The sequence below is a fragment of the Crocodylus siamensis genome, chromosome 2, assembly GCF_052110815.1.
Source record: "Crocodylus siamensis isolate JL-2025a chromosome 2, ASM5211081v1, whole genome shotgun sequence".
Lineage (NCBI taxonomy): Eukaryota > Metazoa > Chordata > Crocodylia > Crocodylidae > Crocodylus > Crocodylus siamensis.
In genome coordinates this window covers 95716123-95738896 of record NC_143396.1, presented here as the reverse complement: position 1 = coordinate 95738896, position 22774 = coordinate 95716123, and the positions used below count along the sequence as shown (strand labels likewise).

The 22774-nt window shown below is 42.4% G+C and overlaps 1 protein-coding gene across 5 annotated transcripts in view; it reads left to right on the top strand.

Annotated features, from left to right (window-relative positions):
- Nucleotides 1-22774, top strand: part of TMEM154 (transmembrane protein 154) — an 83502-nt gene that overhangs the window by 21470 nt on the left and 39258 nt on the right. For 4 of the 5 annotated variants that reach the window (XM_090036400.1, XM_090036403.1, XM_090036402.1 and 1 more), the window contains exon 1: nt 15766-15940. The exons of the other annotated variant lie outside the window; for it this stretch is intronic. In XM_090036400.1, coding sequence (XP_089892526.1) covers nt 15808-15940 — 133 coding nt within the window. In that variant the 5' untranslated portion in view covers nt 15766-15807. Of the gene's footprint in view, nt 1-15765; nt 15941-22774 lie in introns of those variants that run through there. 5 annotated transcript variants of the gene reach the window in all.

Sequence of the window (22774 nt, the reverse complement as noted above, 5' to 3'; positions counted from 1 at the left end):
AGCTCCTTAAAGTATTACAGATTCGTAAAAGTCTGAACATCTGGAAGTTTTCATTATGCATTCACTGAATACTTTCCACTGTCCTGAGAAGTAAGGAAGGCCTTTAGCTTCCGTGTGCTTTATTGTATGTTTAAAAACTGTATGCAAAAGCCTTGCTTTAAAAAGATAGAGGCAGCTGAGTGCATTGGTTATCCAATACCAGTGGTGTCCAAGAGAACGCAGACTTCCAAAGCAGCAGTTCTCAACCTTTTGCACCTTATGTTCCACCAACCATTTTGTCAAAAAACCCTGGTCCCACCATGATAAAAACAAAACCCTACTAAATTGCACTGTTCGAGATATCTGTTGATTCATCTATTTGAAGTGCAAACAACTGAATTTTTCAATCAGGCAATGAGTTGAAGTCCCACCTACATGGTTGAGAAACACTGTTCCAAAGGACATGGTCATTCAGTGAATTTTTTTAACAGGAAGAGTGGTTCTTTCTCCCCCTCACGTTGTACGGAGGCTTTTTCTTGTATAACTATGCAAACATGTCTGCCACAGATTCAGCTATTTGAACTCAGCTTGGCTAACACAATAAGTTTGCTGTGAACTGGCAACTGTGGCATTGTTCTTTACATTTTAAATTTTTTAACCTCTATAAGTCTATAGTAGAAACTACCTTTTTTTCCTGCAGCCATTGTTTGGATTCTGAATCTCTCACTTTCCAGATCAACAGGTCGGGCAGACTACCAAATGATCTTTTATGGAATAATGGGCTACTATGTGTGCATACAAATACATCTGGGCTCTGCAAACCAATACTGTTAGCAATTAAATCGCCTCACCTTTTATTCAGATAATAAAAAATAGTACTTTTATAGCAGCAAGACCTGAGTTATACCTTAGCTCTTATGGCACCATTCCAAGTGACTACAACATGCAACATGGCGACAATGATAATTTCCTAGCGGGCCATTGATTTATTACAATGCCAATCCAAATCCCATTGGAAAACTGATCCTCAAGTGTGCACCATACCCCAAGCCATAATTCAAGTACAGGTAGTTCATCGTTGTTCTTTCATATACTGCAGTGACAATACCTTTAATTCAAAGTGTTGCTATTGTAGTGTGGGTTTTGGTTGAAGCTGTGTTGGTCTAAGAACACAGGCAGACAAGGTTCTTTGGATAAACCCGATAATTTTTATTAGACCAACTAAAATAGGAAAATTCTTCTCACAAGCTTTCAGGTACAAACACCCTTCTTCAGGGTGAGGAAGTATCTGCAGTTCTTTTGTGCTCTTCCTGGATGTGATAAAATAGAAGCCAGGGGCCAGTATGCAAGAATGCCAGCCAGGGAAGATGCAAATTGTGACAGACAATGGGTGAGAAAGTGGGGCAGGGAATGTAGACCTGGTGATAAGATGCAGCTGGTAAATTAGAGAGAGGTTACCTGGAGTATCCAATGTTAGGCAAGTTATAATGTGCCATAAATCTAATGTCTATATTTAGTCCATGATTTTTGTATTCAGCAGGTTGATAAAGTGAAGCTTCGTTGATACTGCTGACAAGCTTTTGCTATCTACTAAACACAGGCTTGAGTTTCCAATTCAGTTATTGCTAGTATATTTGTGGCCCGTTTTTCTTCTTTGTCATAGACAAGCTGTTTGGTTAGGTAGACTAGTTTCTGAACCAAGCTTTAGCAATTCTTAACAGTAATAAAGGTTAATGCTAGTTATTGTTAGAATTGCATCAAGCCGTAACTATGTGAAACTGGTTTAAAACAAACCAGTGAGAGCAGTTCCTCTCTCTAATGCCACATGACCTGCTGTTCGATTGAGAGTTTTGTCCTTCCTATGGGTTGTTATGTATATGGTGTGATCATCTGATTTCATGCCATTAAGATCACTGTCCGTCTTGCCAATCACTTCAGTGGACATAGCATCAGAACCCAAAAGTGTCCGTGTGCTTCTGACCTTGAGGATGGTAACAGAATTGTGAAGGCAGGGTGGGGGGCAGGAGGAGAATTAACCTATTGAGCACCTCATTGCTGTGCTACAAAGCAAGTAAAATGAGAGCTAAAAAGCCTTAGATTGTATGGTATCATCTGTCTTGTGAGTTCTTTCTGTCACAACAGGATGTTCATATTTCTTCACTGAGTAGCTAATGTTTGTGGTTCTTTGCTTTTAGTTTCAGATATGCATCTAGACTAGTGAGTCTTAGCCTTTAAGACTTGAGGTACCCCTCAGAAAATGCCAGCTCTTAGTTTTCAGTCTTTTTACTACGTAGAAACATAATAGAGCAATTCTTCTGTTGCAAAAACTCAGACCACAACAGGTCAGAATATTTTTAACATTATGAATTCCTCTGGGAGTATCTTGTGAATAATGTTTATATGATTAAAAGTGCTACCATTGTGTGACAGAGGGCAAACTCGAGGCTGGGTCTCACGCTGTCCCGCCCACCCATCTCTATGGGGCAGTTTTCCCCATCTCACCTGCCATGACTTGGCTGTTCCCATAAATGGGTGGTAAATGGGAGAGACTGCTCATTATATGCCCCAATGCCAGGGGCACTATCTATAGCTCTGAACATCCCCTACAGCACAGCCCCTGCCTTGCAGATGGCATCTACAAGATACTTGCACTCCACACCACAACAGATGCTCCAGGGTCTCACAGGGACTGTCACTCCCCCTCCTGAGCAGCAGGTCATTATCCTCACTACAGGTCTTACTTTTGACCCACACTTAGCCTCTTAGCAGTGGAGGACTTACTGGGGGCAGAACTCACCCCTCACTCTGGCCAAGCCTCTCCTTATCTCAGCCTCAGCCTGAAACTACTTCCTCAGTCTCTCTGTAGCTGAAACTGTTCTCTTGGCCTCCCTCTCTGGCCCACCTGGGATTCCTACTATGTCCTGTCTAGGGCTTCTGTACCACACCCCTCCCTGAAGCCCCTCTCATCAGTCTCACAACTGACCCCTTTTCCCAGAGGTTGGCCCACATGCTGCCCTTCAGGCTGACCCTCAGTTCTACTCAACCTTCTTCCAGGCCATCACTACCACCCTTTCTCTGGGGTTACACCTATCCCCTCCTTTTGGGACTCCACGGTTTCTCTCCCCTGTGGAGGCTCAGCTGGCTACAGTCATGTCTGGCTGCTCCTACATCTTACACCCTCTTTGGGCTCAGGTGGCCATAGTTATGCCTGGCCCCTTGTACTTACAGTATTGTGGAGGCTAGGGGTTAAGGCACCCCAACCCATCTTTCACTAGGGTGGTAACTGGCCTGCCATTTCCTGGGGACTCCTGCACCACCAAGAGCCCCACCAAGCCACCCATCCCCAGCAGGGTGCAGTTTCAGCTCATGCCCTGGACCAGGAGCCCCCAAACCATCCCCATAAGCACCTGATCTTACCTCCAAGACATGTCATACAACCTTTCAACCAGACAATATTTCTATCTGCCTACCAGCAGGCAATTGCTGTGTTTATATAGGCACCTGCTGGCTGCTTGACTCAGCCCTTAAAGTGGCAGGCACCGCAAGTGCACTGCCACACATTGTGTGAGACCCCATGGCACCCCTGAAAGGCTCTCAAGGCACTTCCTCTATTTCTTCCTTTGCTTCCCACAATAACTACACCCCACAACAGAACCATCACTATTCCTGGATCTTACACCTGCACTTCCAGAAATGTCATCTCTCTCATCCAGTGCACTAAATGCCCTGATGTAAAATATGTAGGAGAAACCAAACCACAACTGCATCACAAGAAAGCCACTCTCTCTCCAATCTCTCAGTTCTAATTTTCAAAGGGAATTTACAAAACACCTTTTGTAGACAAGCCTATGAACTTCACTTCATAAATCTACTGGATACAAAAAATCATGGACTAAATATAGGGTTGTTAGTTTTAGCCATGTTTGCCTAAGGACATAGGTAGACAAGGTTCTTTGGGCAGATGTGATATCTTTTATTAGACCCATTAAATAGTTTGCAAAATTGTACTTGCAAGCTTTTGGGCTCAAACACAGACTCTTCCTATGCCTGAAAAAGGGTGATTGTGCCCAAAAGCTTGCAAAGAACAATTTTTCCAACTGTTTAGTTGGTCTAATGAAATATATCATATCTACCCAAAGAACCTTGTCTGGACTAAATATAGACATTGGATTTATGACACATTATAATCTGTCTGCCATCTGATAACCCCAGGTAACCCCTCTACGTTTCACCAGCTACATTCTATCACCATGTCTACATTCCCCCCCTCCCTCCCTCTCCTTCACAACTACCTGTCTCACACCTATTATCTCCATGGTCTTTGCTCCTCACTTCCATGCATTTGTACTTTCACAGACCTGCATTTTGCATATTGGCTTCTATTCCATCCAAGAGACCACAAAACACCAGCAGACTCTCCCTATGCCTGGAGAAGGGTGTTTGTGCCCAAAAGCTTGCAAAGAACATTTTTTCCAACTATTTAGCTGGTCTAATAAAAGATGCCACATTTATCCAAAGAACCTTGTCTTTCTGAGATTGAGAGTTTTCAAATGAAAATATCTGGACTTTTTACATTGAAATTTTGTACTTACTCTCTTAAGTAGCCATGCTTTTGTGATATCCATTAGGTCTGTTGTAGAAAAAGCAAAAGGGGCAGGAATATATACAGCAAGATGAGAACACTTCTTGTTTTTATTTTGTTATTTTTCTGACCATGTCTACACTGAAGAGAGTCCATATTAGCAACTGACAAGTTGTCTTAATTTGAACTTTGGCCTCTACCACCTGACAGGCCAGCAACTCAGGTCAAAAGCACCTCCAAGAGCTTTTTTGTGTGTGGGTGAGACTCAAGTTAACTTTGCAATGAAGAGAGGCTCTATGAATTACATAATCGTATGCTGTATGAATAAGCAGTTTTATTGAATCTATGGATGTTTATAATGGGTATAAAATGTATTATTTGAAACAATGAAGACAGATAACAGTTTTACTACATGACCCTGATATTCAGCACATCTGTTCCATGTTTTCTGTTTAGTAAGGTATTATTCTTATGTTCCTATTTGCTATTTGCTGATTTATTGTTATAGCTATCTGGTGTATGTAGGTTGCATTTGTTAGGATATGATTTTTGTGTACTGAACCTTTACTTAAAAATAGAATTCCCTCTTGTCCTACTTCACTCCCCACAAGCTACAAAGACAGCTTCTCTCTTATGCTCAAATACAGTATTCTATAAAGGGGTCACACTTCATACACTTTCTCTTGGACTTCAAGATTTTAACATCTGGATCCCCAATTGAGTTAAGTGCTCTAATATATACATTTATATTTCTGACAATATCAGTGTGACAACCCCCTGTAGTGTCAGTAGGGCAATAATGTTTCTGAATAAGAAATTATGCCATTCAGTCAGCCTAACTAGGTGATTATAGCATTCTTTTATGACCTTAAAATCTATGAAACTGTGAAATAGGCTGCCAGACAGTACCTGAATACATACAATTAGATTCAGCTGGACCACATACACAAACAAGCAAGCTTTACTCTTCCATCTATAAACCTCTGAAAAGATGTTTTTCCCTTCATAAGATACATTGCTAGTGTCGTTGGGTATAACAAGGTTTATGAGGTTATAAAATATAACGGGCTGCTGTTGTAATTATCTTCTGTGACTGATGCTGCCTGAGATCCCAAACTCTTTGTGCAGCTTATTTTCACTCTGAGAATATCACTGAAGTTTTTGTTTTCTAGATTTATAGTAGGAGCTGACAAGAATAAAGCTGAAGAAGAAGACTGACATACTTGGTTAACTCTGTTATTTAGATAAAAGGCAGGGAACAAGTTGGAAGAGTTGGAGGGGGTTAAACCATTGCCTCATGAGAACAAAGGCACTCAGTTTTACAACGCCAAAAATAACTCTCTCTCTTAATTAGCATGAATAATTTTAAAAATATTATTAGTCTGATCCAGTTGCCACTTGGCATAAATAATATGTAATGGAGAAGTACGTACATCCTTTTAGTGATTTTACCAACAGTACACATGAACATCCAGTCTAAGGACCAGATCCTACTGTACCTAAATGAAATCCTGTTCCACCTTGTTTGCATCCCTGAAAAATGAATGAAGAAGGTGCGTGGGTACTCCTTCTCCTAACAGTTTTTCATGACTTTGCCTTAGGTGACAGCACTCTTCAAAACTAGACACATAATCAGTTTTTCAGTGACTTGAACAAGATGGAATAGGATCACACTTAGGGCACAGAGGGGTAATAAGCTGTTATCTACAAAGCTCAGACCTCTATGAATGAGTAGAGATTACTCTGCCCTGCCTCACCTTTCGCTCAAGGGATAGATAGAGGTAACAATTGTATCACTGTTAAAAGATAAGTGACTAAACTGTTGCTGTGCAACTGTTCCATCTACACAATTCTGTAGTGATACAAGAATAAGAAAACTGCTACAAATTTAACTCTGTTTCATTTAGGATCAAAGTTAGTGCAATTTAGCTAACTTGTATCACTACAAGATCATGCAGATGTAACAGTTATATCAGTGATTCTCAACCAGGATGCCAGAGCAAAAAGGGTGCTGCCAGATCACAGAATCATAGAAAATTAGGGTTGGAAGGGACCTTAGGAGGTCATCTCATCCAACTCTTGCTCAAAACAGGACCACCCCCAACTAGATTGTCCCATGCAAACTAGATCATTCCAGCCAAGCTACATCCTCTATCAGATCATTTGAAGGGTGCCCTGAAGTGTGTGGAAATAAGCAGATAAACTAAGCAAATAAACACAGGCTCAGGCTTGTCGCTGTCTGGATGATTCCCCACCCCCACTGTCTGGTCCCTTTGCAAGGAGGTAAGCACTGTAATATATAAAGTCATTTTTGAAATTGGGTGCCACTTAATTCACAGAAGTTATGGATGGATGCCTGGAGTCCAGTAAGGGGTGTCTGAAGTCCAAAAATGCTGAGAACTGCTGAGTTAGCTTGTAATATTTTATGCAGGTTCCCAAGGAGCAGCTCTTCCTCCCTCTAACTTGATTCAAATGGTACCCTTGCTGTCCATGGTATCCTTACCCTGAGGCACTTACTAGGTGGCATAGGATCTTGCCCCATATTTTCAAAGGTGATTTCTAATTTGGGTGTTCAGCATTACCTACTCTGAAGGTACCTGAACACATGGATAACTTTGATCCCACTGCCTTATATAAGGCTTTCTCAGTCCTCTAAAAATGGCATTGTGTACATTTAAAATTAAGGAATATAAAAATCAGAGAATATTTTTGAAAATCCAGGCTTAGTTTTATTATCATAATGCAGGGATTCTCAACCCCTGGTGTGGGACTCCACAGCCTCTGGTGGTGGCATTAAGTGTTCCCCTGCTGCCAAATTTTCAGACCTGTGGGTTAGATAATTTGGTGCTGTGTGCTAGTGTATGCCCAGATCCAGGCATGTATGGTGTATGGCTGGATCCAGGCACATGGGGTCAGGCTGGCACCTGGCTGGATCGGGACCAAACCTGTGTTGGATGGCTGTCAGGCTGTAGCCCTGAACCAAGGGCGCTGGCCGGCCTGCCCTTCCTGGTCTGCCATCTCCCAGCAGAATGCTAGGGCAGACCTAGGTGGCTGGAGCTCTCCATCTTGGCCTAGCCCAGGGGTGGATAATTATTTTGGCTGGAGGGCTGCTTAATGAGTTGTGGTGAGCTATCAAGGACCACAAGAGTAGCCCCACCCCTTCACAGGTACCCTGCCCCCTGGTCACCATCTTGGGGGCTAGAAGTCTCACCCCTAGCCCCTGACCTTTGCCATTGGAAGTCCATCCCCTTTCTTGGGGGAAGGGGACTGCCATTTTGGTACCAGAAAAAAAAATCATATACTAAAAGTCAAACATCTACTATAACATATTTTAATTTTATTTCAAAAAATACTTTGTCCTGATTTATTTGTGTTTGCATAGCATATATAGAGATGATTTCATAGTAGCTCAAAAATAAAGCCTTACTCTTGTATATTGTGTGTGGGGTGTGGTTGGTGGGGTGTGGGGGATTTGTGGGGACTGTGGCTGTGTGTGGAGGGGGTGTAGGGCATGTTGTGGGGTGTCTGTATATGTGGGGGTGTTATGGGGCCAGGGTGTGGGGCTTGTGGGGTGTGAGGGAGGGTGGGAGGTGTGGGGACCCCCTGATATACTCCCCCTGGGCACAGACCCCAGCCTCCATACTCCCCCCAGCCCACACTCCCACCTGGCTGCAGTCCTCCCCACCACCCACCTGCTGCCACTTCCCTACCTGGTGCCCAGAGCAAGTGCTTTAGCAGCGACAGGAGGAGGAGCTGCTGGAGGTTGGGGAAGTTGAGCAGGTCCCCCAGTGGCTGCAGCAGTGGCAGCAGTGGCCCTGCCCAAAAGCTGTGCATGCTGACTGGGCCAGGGCCCTCCTGTACACAAGGGTGGGAGTGAGTTGGGCAGGGTACAATTTGTGGGTGCCCACGGGTTGGATGAAATTGTGTGGTGGGCCAGATCCAGCCCTATTTTGCCTGCCCCTTACCTAGCCACACAACCACTCCCTGCCACTGGAGTGGCCAGCTTATGTCAGCTGACCCTTTTCTCTGTGTCTGGGCAACAAGGTTTAACCCCAGGCTGCTGCACCCTTGGCTCATGCTGACTCTCTGGATATCTGAATTGGCTTGCCCATGGACCCTAAGTTTTCCCTGATCCTCTGGACCTCTGATTTTATTCCTCAGATGAATCTTCTTGCTTCTCACTTCATGGCTTCCCTACACTCAGACTCAGTACACTCCCCCCAGACATGGACGCCTTGACCTGGCGTGACACTGGCCTATGAACAATCCCATGCCACTCATTTGGCCTATGGAAGGTTGGACACTTGTCATAAGATGCCGGGTCGGTGGGTAAGGTGGCCTTCTCTTTAGGGCCAGAGGGACTGGATTTAGTCAGTCCTGTTCCCAGAAAAAAAAATACCTGCAGAAAGATGATAGAGAGGAAACAGGATCCTGTGATAGACCATGAAACAGAGAACCTAAAAGGGAGGAGCAGCAGGAAGGAGTAAATTTGGAGCAGAGGAAAAGGCCCCTGGATCTATACTAGGGCTGGTGAGAAATTTTCCAACACATCTTGGAAGATGCTGATAAAGCTGAGTCAGAAGCATTTCAGCTGAAATATCCATGGTCCAATTCATGTCCATCAACTGTAGGACAGGGTTTCCATAGAACTCTGCCTAGACACTGGCTGGAAAGCAACTCCCAGCCAGGGATCCCAGTTTCTCCAGAAGCGATGGCTCAGGGGCAGCCAGCTGTGCCAGGAATTCTGTGGAGCTGGGAGATCAGTTCTACCTTATCATCAGATTCAATGAAACTGACTAGAATGTAAATTTCACAGTTTTGGAAATATCATGTGCTAGTGTTTCCAAACCAAAAAGATATTGGAATTTCTAGTTCATGAGAAATTCCTCTTTGCGCTCTCTCTTTCGCTCACTGTACTTTTGGGATTGCTTCACATGCCTCTGGCAGACCTGAGCAGCCTCAAAAAATGACTTCCTCTCCTGGAAGCAATGGTGAGAAGTGGGAAAAGCACAAATTAAGATTTGTCTACCAATGATATACACAGCTAGTGTCCCAAAGTGCAGTGTGCAGCTTGAGAAAGACATTGTAGAGCTTGAGGCTTGGTCCATGAGTGGAGGTGTGTGTGGGGGGGGGAGCGGGACTTGGCTGGGCACCACTCCAGTTCACCAGCCTTGCTTCTGCATAGCAACAGCAGTGCCTGCCCACGTGCCTACCTGTGCATCATGCCAGTCTGCCTCCCCACCAGACTGTGCTCTGCATACCTGCAACTCCACGACTTTTGTTTCAATTTTCAACCACCAGCCAAGACTGGCCTGTGAAATCCAGGACTGTCCTGGCCAAACCGGGACGCATGATCACCCTATGTCTTCTTCCAGGTCACTAATAAAAAGGTGCTAAATAGTATTTAAAGGGGGGAAAAACAATCCCTACCTGACCATACTAGCAACACACCATCTCAAAGTTGGCTGTTCAGGTACAGCTACATTTTAAGATCTGTCAAGTTAACCAGGTTTTAATCAATAAAAGCGTGCCCTGTTGATTATGTATCATTCCAGTTTCTTAGTTTACCTGTTCTGTGATACCAAGTCAAATCTTCTTAACTTTTACTTGCCCTGGGAATCATTATTTTGATACATCACTTTTATCTTGCCTTAAATGAAAAAAACTAGGTCAGTAGTTGAATATTTGTCTAAATTAGGAATTTAGAATTCTGCTAAGGAAAGCCATATCTTATATAAGGATAACTGGGAAGAGGAAAAAGCAGTGGGCATAGCATTGCATATTAGAAATATATTAATAAGTGAGAAAACAAGATTCAAATTCCCTCTGGGGCTGTGTCCAGCTAAGCAAGGAATTGCAGTATGTGGTGCCATAGAACTGTCTGCGGCACCACACACTGCATTTGCAGGCATTCCCCACAAAGGAATTCCCGGGGTCAACAAAGCCCACATAAAAAAAAAAGCAAAACTGGAACCTGGCTGGCCGGTGTCACACTCCAGCTGTTGGCCAGGCTCTCAGCTACAAGAGCACTGTGACTGCAGCTACCTGAGGCCCCCAGGACCCCAGGTAAGGCTGCTGGGGCCCACACATTTGCAGGCCCCAGGCACCCCTACCGCACCCCAGGTAACCTGCCATGCGCCAGAGCACATGTAGCATGTGTGTTCCCCAGGGACAAGTAGCAGTAGAACACCTGCCCAGGGAAACAAACATCCACACTTATCTGGATGTGGGTTGGGTGAGGAGAACCTAGAACCAAGAGATCTCAGTCCCTTGATGATTGCTCTAACCACTAGACTATTGGGCTAAAAGGTAGGAAGAGTTCCTCCCCCATCATGTTTTTACTGAGGCCAATATTTTGGTGACTTAGAGAGAGCAGTGCACTCTCCTAGGTGGAACAGAATTGCAACAATGTAAGAAGCCAAATCATAATCCCTTCTGAGCATGCTCAAAGAGGCAATATAAGTTATGTAGGGAAGAAGAGGATCTCAGATCCATGTAAGTGATCCACAGTTCCACTTAAGCGGCTAAAGTTAGTAATGTAAGTGCTACTTCTCCCTAAAGGGGAGATGAGTTTGAACCAACATGTCAGACCAGACTGTGAGTTATATAAATATGTTGAATCTGCTTGTGTGAATCTACAGTTACTTCCTGTTGAATCTGCTAATACCAAACACATATCATTTTACTTTGAGTTTACAATATATTCTATACCTGCCAGCCTGGCAGCACTCTTTCCCATTCTTGTGGCTGGAATCATTTACTTATGAAGGCCCTGGAGCAAACATAATACTGATGAGTCAAATACTCATTTCAGGATTTATTTAGTATTTTCTATAAATCTAAAAGAACAAAAAACTTGTGCTAGCAACATTATTCCCAGCATTAGAAAAAATCAGATGTGTGAATTGGCTTCCCATGACATAGCAAAGACTCAAGTTTATTGAAAATCATGTTATCTCATCCTGCACTGAGTTCAGGATCACTTGTTGCTACCACCAATGAAGAAGAGCCAATGGAGAATTATTGTTTTCAGTTTTGGTGGTAGATACAGCCATAAAGTCTCAGAGCAAGTGGGAAATGTAGGTTGTAATTGTTTGGACCCATCAGATACGGTGAAATCCTCACTTTAATGATTGTTGCTGTATTGAGGGAAGGAAGTATTATCAACCGCATATCTGCACAAAAATTATCCCATCAGCACAGGACAGATTAAGAGTGAAGTAGTTGTGGGTACAGCTGGGTTCTATGAGGTATATCTCTTGCTAGTGTAACCCAGGCAGTACTCCAAGAGGTACCCCCTCTTCAGTTGAAGGGATCAGAGCAGGTGCAAAAGCACTGTGGGAGGTGTAAGGACCCTCCTTCCCCTATAAAGCAGAGCCATATCACCAATGGGGATTTGACCATATACCTTTTAATGAGAAAAAAACAGTAGTGAGAACATAACATGCATAAACCAGGGAGTACAGGGGACACTACAATGCCCTGAGGGGGCAGGATTCAATAAAGGTTAGGCACTTACAATCGTACCCATATTCATCCAGTTGACAAAAGACAGGTTTAACAAAATATAAAACACAAACAGCAGAACAAACAATATGGGTTGGTGAAATATAAAATGCACAAGATACAAAACATCAAATAACAAGAAATATAGGGCCTAGGTACCTGGAGGGGGGTGGGGGGAGAGGGAAAACACAATGACTTCCTTCCACTGCAACAAGAACTCCTCGCTGTCACTTCACTCACCCTGATTCATCCTAGCTGGGACTTGAACTCCAGTCTGACACATGGTACGCAAAAACCCACTATCACACAGCCACCAATGCTGGCACTGCTCTAAGCTGCTAGGGGTTTTGACTTTCCAGGAGCCCCTGCCTCTTGTTGAGCTTCCTGGCCTCTTGCTGGAGAAGCTGGAAGCAGGGCTGGGAACCTCTCGGGTCACTGCTCAGCTTGTTGCTGGAGCTGGGGAGCCTCTCCTGCTGGCTGCAGCCTCTCATAAGGGGATCCTGGAGCCCAGTGGGGAGCCTCTCCTGCCAGCCATACACCGCACTGCTTAGGGTCCAACTGCTGCCTGCAGGTCCCACTCCTTCAGGTTCTTCTGGGGCAACTGCTCCTGCCCCACTGGCCCAGCTCTTGCCAGCTCTTTGAAACTCCTTCCTCATGGTCCCTCACTGGTCTTCTCTGAGTCAGCTGCGCTGCCCCTTTTATCCCCCTCCAGGTGACCCGAGGGGCCAATCAGGGGACATGAAATGTGAGTCTCTGGCACCTGATTGGTGAGGAAAGGGAATCCCAAGCCCTCCAATTATCTTTTACCCTTTCAAAACCCCTGGGCCAAATCATTACCAGCTAGCTTGTCACACTAGCATAAACCAATATCCTCATCCTGCATGTTGGGGCTTGGTTATGCCCCTTGGGATTAGGGCATGCTACATACATTGAATCATCTTCCTGTCTCACTGCTCTACAGAGAGGGGGGTAAATAGCTTTCTTCCTTACCTAGTACATCTGAGTTAACATAAGTTAATTTTCTTCATTTTCATGGCCTTTCATAAATTATGCACACATACCAGTTACCTCATATTTTCTATTGAGATGTCATCTCACATCTTGGATCACCACACAATGTAAGCCTACTTCACCCACTTCTTAAATCTTCCATCAAGTGTCTTTATTTTTATACCTATGTTGGTCCTTGTGTTCAAGAGGAGGTCTCTGTACATATCTACAAAGCCCTGTTATAGGTTTCCTTTATTGTGAGTCTTATGAAAACTTCACAGTGGATAGGTTGCTGATGTCCTAAGGTCATTGCCTGTCCATCTGACCAATATTGTTCCATTGTTTCCTTGGTACTCCCCTGCCGAAATTCACTTACAATTTCTTGTCCTATACCTAGCATGGAAACTCTTTGGGGGTAGGGATTTTCTTCTTTTTTCTGTTTGTACAGCACCTACTTAGAAAGAGATCCTGGTCTACAGATGCCTGACTGGGGATTCTAGGCATTCCAGTAATGTTAATGATTACTAATCACAACTGGAAATACCTCTAGTAATATATTAGTATAAATTTGATAGTCATACTTTGCATTTCTGCAGCTTCTTTCGCTGGAAAATCCCAAAGCACTGTGTAAACACTAAGAAGCAACATCTCTCTGTTGCATGTAAGCATTGCCTGCATGGTTATTTATTCCTTGAGCATCCTCAGAAAAAGATTTGATTAAGTATCTATTATTTCATAATTCCCAACCCATCCTTAGGTCCCTCATGTCTTCAGCATTTTAATTTTGCTTTACATATCACTTAAAAAAGTGAACAAATATACATTACCAATAATAAACTACCTCAATTGCTAGTTAGCAGATTTATAAATACTGTAAATCTGTTAACAAGTTGGTCATTAAAATAATCATTGACCTGTTTCTCTGAGATAATAGCTGAGAAACCATAACTAATGACCTACAAAAGTAGCAATGTGTTAAGCAAAATTAATAGTAGCAGAGCAAAGTACACAATGATTCACCAAGGAGACTTCCACAATGACTAATTCTTTGTCAGCCACCAAATTTTGACTCACACTAATTTTGAATGCAGTACAGTAAGGCTGCTACACAGGAGGCTGTGTGCACACTTCTCTCCCCTTCTCAGTTGATTTCCTACTGAAGAACAGTGTTCAAGTAGTCCCACCAGTCCAGAGTAAAACCTTGCACTTATTAGGATAGATTTTCAGTAGAGGGCTGCTTCTTATCTCTATAATAGGGCAAAACAAAGTGGGGATCTATATACTGCTTAACTTGGAGAAATGTATTCTCTGAATCTGAATTTGTGGCCTGAGCCCAGGCTAGGTTCACCACTGAAATTACAAAAGGGAGGAAGTGGGATTACAAAAGGGAGGTGGGTGGATCCCTGCTTCATTTTCCATTATAACCTATTCTAGTGATGTGCAGCTAGTGTGATCTTGTGGTCTCCTCTTGTGCAGTCTTAGAAATCCAGCAAAGCAGCAGAAAACCCAAAGGAAGTGGTAAGTTAGGGAAACATGGTACACATGTTATTGCAGAAGAGCAGACAAGGCTGAGTTTTCACTGCTAAGGATGCTTGGGGAGTGAAGAGTGGAAACTCCCCAAGAGTGCACGGGAGGAAGGCAGATCCTCATGACTGTGGGAGGGAAGTCTTGGGAACTTACTTTTATTGAGGACAGTGAGCTGAGAGAATTGCCACGGAAGTATGTTCCTACAATCCCCTGTAAACCTGTGGAATATACACACATGTCAAGCATGATCTCCCCGGCAAATGAGCCCCATTCAGGCTTTTTCATGTGGTTTTCTTTTGTTTGTGCTTGGATTTTTTGTTAGGGGGAACTCTTGCCCAGGAATCACTTTCTCCTCTACCCTTCCCCTACTTAGCTATAAGGAGTCACACAATGAATAATTTCTGCTGCTGCTTAAGTCAAATTCAGATAAGAATATTGAACCTTACATTTTGTAGCATTGGTTTCCAGTATTGTTGACTAGCCCTGGCCTCTGGGGTTCTGTTGGCCTAGATAAGCTGCCAAACATCTGCCTGTTGGCGTAAAGATTTTCTAGTGCCATACTAGTTACAATAGTATGCAAGTTCTCCCTGGGTAAATAGAAATGTATAGTGAGACAGTGGGGCTTTCTTTTCTTTTCTTTTCCCTAGATAAAAATGGACTAAAGAGTTCAGTTAGTGTTCAGTTAAATGTTCAGTTAAATGCTGCTGCAGACATCACTTTCTTCTGTTTGCTAACAGCGTTTTAAAGCATTTAAAACCAAACTTTTTCAGACACAGATCTTTTCTCTTAGGGATCCTGTAATTTGTGTAGAGGTAGAGATCCCAGTGCCCTTTTGAAAATCTGACCTTTTGAGGTATCCATAGGGAACATCAGTAGTAGAAAGTATAAAATCCTCCATACAAAGAGAGAGATTTTATTCTGTGCTATTTTGTGCCCATCTGTCTAGGTATTTATACTATGCTCATTGCCATGACAATGAATTTAGAGGAACAGATGATGTATTATAGACATAGGTCTCAAAAATGAGAATGATACAGCCCCCACTGACAGGTCACATAGGTGCTTCAACAGAAATAGTGCTTGAAGAGCAACTTTTTTCTGTCTTTTGCAATCATTGCTTAGCTGACAAGCCCAGACTGAATTACATCACTTCCTAAAAGCAATCAAATACAGTACCTCTCCTTAAGAAATTTACTCAGAGAAACCCAAGCAGGAAACAGGAAATGTACACGTTCCTGCAACCTAGGGAGAAATTAACACAGAGCATCATGTCTTATCACAGAAAAAGCAATATGCACAAGCAAAATTTCATGCTGTTTTCTGCCCTGTTTCTTGCCGCAGGATCCACCAGTTATGGTAAGTACAAAAGTGCCTTTCACGTTCTAAAGAAGAACTGAGAAATATGTTTTGTGCCTGCAGCTATCATGCTGTTGGAACACCCTGAAAATCTGATCTCTCTGAAAGATATCTGTAAAAACTTGCACTGTGTTTCTTTCAGCTTTATAGCTTTGCTACTTTCAACTGTCTGCTCTACTTATTTGTTCTACAAACAAAGATTAGCTTGAGATGCATTATCCCAAGAACTCAGGTGTGTTCAGAGGCAGGTTTTTCTTCTGACCCAACAGTAGTTTTCTGTTATTATTTTAACTGTGCAGTGTATTTTGTTTATAAAAGGCATGCTTTCCTAATATCAGCATTTAATGGGGAAGTTTAAAAAGTGTGCTTTAGCTGCATTCAACATTACAACTGAGTATTCACGCAGCCACAATGAACAAATGATATTCAACAAAAAAATAGTTTGTACCATAGACTAATATACCAACATTCACTCTTGCAGAACAAAATATTCTCTGCTGTAATTTGGATAGTTTCATTTTGAAGGGAAAAAATCATTAGTTAAAAAAAGCCACATAACAAACCAGTAAAATGCTTGTGTGTCATGCCCACAGGCTTTTACCAGTTCTGTTTTTTATGCATGCTACTGTGGGTTTCATTTGCATTTTGTGCATGAAACAGCAGCAGTAGATGAACAATGCTGGCAGTTCTTTTAATAAAAACCTACAACTGTTTTCCTTCTGTGCCTTTGGGTGTGAAACAAATCACAATGAAGTATTTCAGTATGCATCAATAATAATGCAGTAGCCAGCAACAGTTGTCTGTAAAGCATAAAGAGAGAACAGTTACTCCCATTGTTGCCAACCTACTTCCATTATGGTTTTAATGACTTTTGTGAAAAGGTTTGGGGGAGGGAGGGTGTTCCCCATAAAAACAGTGTTCAGATCACAATGCAAAACTGGGTTTGAGTCTCCCATTACATTAAAGATCTTACTATGGCTAAGAACCATGTTTAACCAGAAAAGAGCTCTGACTGAGTTACAGTGTTGTAGTCTTACCTGAATAGATCAAATCAAAATGTGCTACAGACATGGTTAAAGAAATAGATAATACATTCTAGGCCTCAAACTTGCATTGCAACCGAAGTCAACAGAAAAAAAAATCCCTGCCCACAACAAGCAGAGAAGCAATGCTAGAAGAGGAATTCTCCAAGGCATGATGGATGATAGACAGATTTCAAAGGATGTGGTTTAGTATGCTGCATCTTTACTAACTCATCTGGGGAATTTGATGAGGCAATGCAGGTCATCATTACTTCCTTAATCATTTCTACCTGGCAGTGGTCTGCTCCCAGCCCCCTCATCCCTCTAAAACAGTTACACAGCCTAATCTTAATCAGCTATCCCTCAATATGAGGCTGATGTCTGCCGGTGGTGGGGGTAGGGTAGGGCAGGGCAGGGCAGGGCAGTTTTAAGATGGCTGAGGAGTCCAATCCATGCTCTGCAAGTTTTTCCACACATATGACAAGTGCTGCCTGGGTGGGGGGCACACAACTGTTGGCCAGGATGTTGTGCACTCTGCTGTGTTCTCTTTGAAGTGGACTGTACCTTGATATATGGTGCAGCGCCATTAAGACCTGTTACCAGCCAGCACTTTCCAATTTGAAGGGTTGATGCCACGTAGCATGCCCTAAGAAGGGTTGACCCTTCTTAAGGCATGCTTTCAGCATGTCCTTGTAGCGCTTCCTCTGTTTTCTGCGGGTCCTCTTACCATGACTAAGTTGAGAGAAGGGGACACAAGTGTCAGCCATCTGTATACCGTGTCCAGCCCAGTGGAGTTGATGGTTCATGATCTTTGCCTCAACTCTGGTTATATTAGCTGCAGAGAGGATGCTGGCATTAGCGCAGTTGTCTTCCTGAGGCAACGCTCATGGAGCCATTCCAGGCACTTATGATGGCTTTGATAGGTCACCCACATCTCACATCTGTAGAGGAGCCTGGGGATAACCACTGCATTGCAGACCAGGATCTTAGTTTCCATCTGCAGATCTCAGCCATCAAAGACACTATGAAGCAGCTTTGTGAAGGATACGCTGGCACAGTGAATCCTATGTTCGGTTTCTACGTCAAGACCAACTGATAGTCTAATAACATCTCAGATGAGAGGTCACAGGCAAGTTAAAGGGGTTTTTTTATTCACTGAATCACACATTAGGACCCTCTATCCTGTTCCTAAGCTTCTTAAGGATGCTTTCGTAAGTCTAGTTCTTAGTCTAGTTATAAAGGGATTGGAGCCCCTATGAAAAAAATACCTCCACTGGTCACTTACTAGGATGTATCTTTTTCAGCTTTACCTCCTGACTCACCCACTGGGTCCTGGGCTGCTGTAAAAAAGGCAAAAAAACCCCCACACCTTGCTGATCTGATATTGAGGAAATTTCCTGTCCAGTCCTGAAAAAGGCAACTACCATAATACCTAAAGCAGACTGCAGTCCTACTCTGATCCGAGGGGAGAAGAGGTGGGAGCTGTTAATCTGAGCAAGAGAGGGGGCTCAGACTGAAAGGATGGTTTAAATCCTCTTCACTCACATGCTCAGGGCCCACTTTCTCAGTGCTCCCAATCCTAAAAGGTGGGATTCTTAACAGATCCCCTATCATTTTCTACACCCTCCATCTTTGAGGTTTGGGGATTGCAATCTCTTTCTGAACTTGATTTTCATAATACTGAAGGGTCCACATTCTCAGGTGGTCTCTGTAAGGCCTCACCTATGCTTATGGGGCCATTTACGAAACAGGAGGCTTTAAGAACAACTGCAGTGCTAATAGCAACAATCCCTTTCTAAATCTCCTTTCTGAATTGCACTCGAGTTTTGCAAAGTCCACATCTCAGCTACATTAGACTAAACTATGCTTTAATTAATTCTGGGTGTATAACCAGATGTGTCAGCACAACAGCTGGTTTTATAACCCAAATTGTGCTGGCATTCCTGAGAATGTTCCAGGTCCTTTTGTATTCTGTTGGGTCCTTGGGAAGTTGGTGAACAAGATACCGTTGTGCCATACAATAAGAAACATGTTCCGACACAGACATAATAATAGGCTTCATGCAGAGGACATCAGGAGGCGAGTGTTAGATCCCATGCTATATTTGTGCTGCATCTCCATGCTATTATCATTCTTTGCCATCACTGAAGAGGCTTTCTCAATTCAGTTTCTAAATATGCTGAAACTTGTACAACAGTATTTACAGAAACCCTACACTACTGGAAAGAGATTGTGTGTCAAGTTGCACTGAAGAATGATTCCTTTTTTCTCATCCCCATAGTGGTAAGTTCCAAAGTGGATTTGGATTCGACAAAACTAAGTATTGCAAGTTTCTAACAAAGTGAAATGAGGGTTTGCTTATCATCCTCTTTTATCTGCTATCATACTCTTTTGTCTGCCTCCTCTTACTCCCAATGAATTGCTTGCCAACTGCACCATTTGCTGTCCCTGCTTGCTTGGTCCCTAGTTGGCCTCTCCAACACTTCCAGACAGGGTTGATCCTGCATTGCATAGGCAATGGTTCTCAAACTTTTAGGACTCAAAGCATGCCTCATTGGACTCAAGGCACCCCTCCAAAACTTCTGTGAAATAGGTGGCACGAGTTTCAATGGATGCCACTTATTTATATATTACAGTGCTTACCTCTTTGCAGAGGGACCTGGCAGTGGAGGCCAGAGACTGGTCAGGCATGGACAAGCCTGAGCCTGTGCTCATCTCCTCACACCTCACTTATCCCTTCATCCCTCAGGGCACCCTTTGAAGGATCTGGCAACACCCTCAATGAGAATCACTGGTACAAGGGGTTGGACTAAATGACCTCCTAAAGTCCCTTCCCGCCCCATTTTTCTGCAATTCTGTCATTCTGTCTGACATGGCACACCACATTTGGAGCACCCTCCCTTTTCAAACATGACCCTTAAGTTCAGCTCCCTGTAAGGCAGGTATGGAAACATGAACCAGTTTTTACTGAACAGGTGAATTCTTTGTGTATCTTCTCTCATCACCTTCATTTTATTCATAAAGGCTTTACTTCTTTTATGTTCCTAAAATGCAGATGCATTTCAGAGAGAATCTTTCCTCATACATCAGCAAAACTGTGTCCTAAATGCCAGTCTGTGACCCCATTGCAATGTCCCCAAGGTATTATATGAATGCTAATAATAAAGGCTCATATATAGATTTTAAACTTTTGAGAAAAGCAATAAGAATCAAGGAGTCTAGGAAGATTTCCCATCACAAATTGTTGGGGAAAATGAGGGTTCATGGATGTCACTGAAAACAGAATTCAAAGACAGCAAGGTAAAGCAGGTGTTAGTAAGTACACAATTTGGTCTACAGACCTTTTTACTGGTGATTAAAAATGAGACTGAAGTTTTCCTAAATGCTGGAGTAAATTTACAGCACTGGTGGGTAAAAATACCAGGAATAAAGTTGAACCAGAAATACAACCTAGTGTAGGAGAATAAAGCTGTCCCATAATCTAGAAATAAACAGAAAGGTTTAGACATAACTAGCTGAAACAGTTTTTTGGTAAACGTATGTTTTTAGAGGAACCTTTCTGTGGATTTGACTTTTACAACAGTGTAAATTTTACTTCTTTAAACTAGCGCATCTATTAATTGGCTAGTCTCCTGTTCTTTGAAGGATTGCTTCCTAGGTATGTATTTAAGGCAGGTATTAACATGTAACCTGATCATTCTGAGGCAGGAGAATCCTTAGCTTTACATCCAGTTCAATCAGATAAGTATGGTAGAAAATATTCAACAAACTGAAGACACCCCCGACAGGACATGTCAATAAATAAATGCAATGTTAAACAAAATTGTACTTGCAGCACGCCACTGTATATATTTTAAATACATATTATAGGATATAGTGTCTACCTCCTTACATCAGTACATACAGTATTTTAACCATTTTATTTTTAATACCTAGTTTCAGTCTTCTATTAACTGGACCTTTTATGTTTTCTAGAAAACAATTCCCTTTAAAATGAGTATTTTTTACTGTTTCATCAATTGAAATAGTTTCTTTAAAAAAACCCAAACCTGAAGTACAATACTGTACCTTCAAAACATATCTCTTCAGAGAATTCTTTAATAGTTTGGTTTTATCAGAATCTGGTAGGGGAATTTTGATGATTTTCTAATGGCACACTAGATGTGCTGATTACACAGTTTTCTGCTTAGTTCCACATTCAACAAAAAAGAGATGTTTTCTCACCTGCTTCCTTTTTAAAGAAACTAAATTTATATCTCTTGGTGCAAAACCAAAACCCTCAGAGGGGAAAACACATCAGGTATTGCATTCAGATAAAAAAGCAACATAAATTGCTCCTTTTTTTTGCTATCTAAATATGTAGGGTCGAATCTACAAAAGGTGCTGAAAATAGTGGTAGCAGTGTTTTATTTACAGCAAATTGGGTCAGTGATGAGGAGTGGCAAGCAGGTTTCATCAGCATCTCAGTAATAAAAAGGAGATAAAGCTAAGGAAGATTTTTCTGACATAGTGAATATGCCTGCATACAACACTGTTTGTCCTTTTCACAGTTTAAGTGAATTTCCTTCACTTCAAAGTGCCACCAGTAGTGGTAATGATCCTACTGTGAAATGTGTTTTTAGTTGCTGCTAAAAATTGCTCAATTATAAAGGGCTAGACTCTGATGCCCTTACTCAGTTTTGTAGTATGTTCCTGTGGGGAGCCCCATTATTGCTTATCACTAAAGATGTACTACACACTGTGCATAAGGGTATCGGAGTCTGACTGAGAAAGGGACTAAAAGCACTGGGGTGGGTGAGCAAGGGCATGTGCTGTGCAAGGTCCCATCTACAGCTTCACAAGTACACATCTGCTCTGTTCTGTAATTCTCCTTTCCCACTAATTAGAGTTATGCTGCACTATGCGGTGCCTCCATGGTGTTGACCGATGAGAACACCATAAACATTATTTGTCACTTGAGATCTAAGTCATAAATTGAACCCTGGGCTTTCACAGTTATAAGATAGAGAAGTTAAAGTGAAATCTCTAAATACAGCAGTTAAAATGTGGGTGGCAACAGCGGTTTCCTGAAAACAGCCTGGTATAATTGGCTACCCCACTGCAGAAGGATGTATTTAATTCTCGCAAATTAAAGCACCTGAGGAAAAGGAAATTGTGATCAAGGAATAGATGGCATTTTGTCTTTGGGATGATGTGAAGTGAACAAATACTCATGCTAACAAGGTCACCCCCTGTGTTTTGACATTTTCTTTGCCTAGAGAAGGGAAATGGTAATTCTATTTAACATGGAGACAAGAGATTTGAAATCTGCTTTATAGCTTGAAAACATGGGCAAATAAAGAGCAGCAGAGAGATTGAAACAGTCTCTCTTGGAAATGAAATTCCAACTGCAAGCTTAGTAATGTGGTTAATGAGACTGAACTATTTGTTCTTGCTTTAAAGTGCACATCAAGTTTAAGAAATTTGAACAACTTTGATAAATGATTTCCTCTAAACATAACTAAAACTGAAGCTGCTTCCCCTCAAACTGCTCTATTTGTACAAATTTTAACAGCAGAGAAGACAGGTTTCAAGGGAAAGGTGATCAGAAAAATAAAAAAGAGCAGAAAAAAAAAACAAGGTATTTCAAACAGTTCTGTGACACTGTGTTGGTTTGTCTGACCTGCCAATATTCTGCTTAGCCAGGCAGTAGCTGACAACCCATGTGTCTGCTTTAACACTTTGGCCAATTACAACTGCATGGTGATGTAAATAGGCATTGAAATTGGTGACTATAAACAATATCTGAAAGGAGAATCAGGCAAAAAAGGAA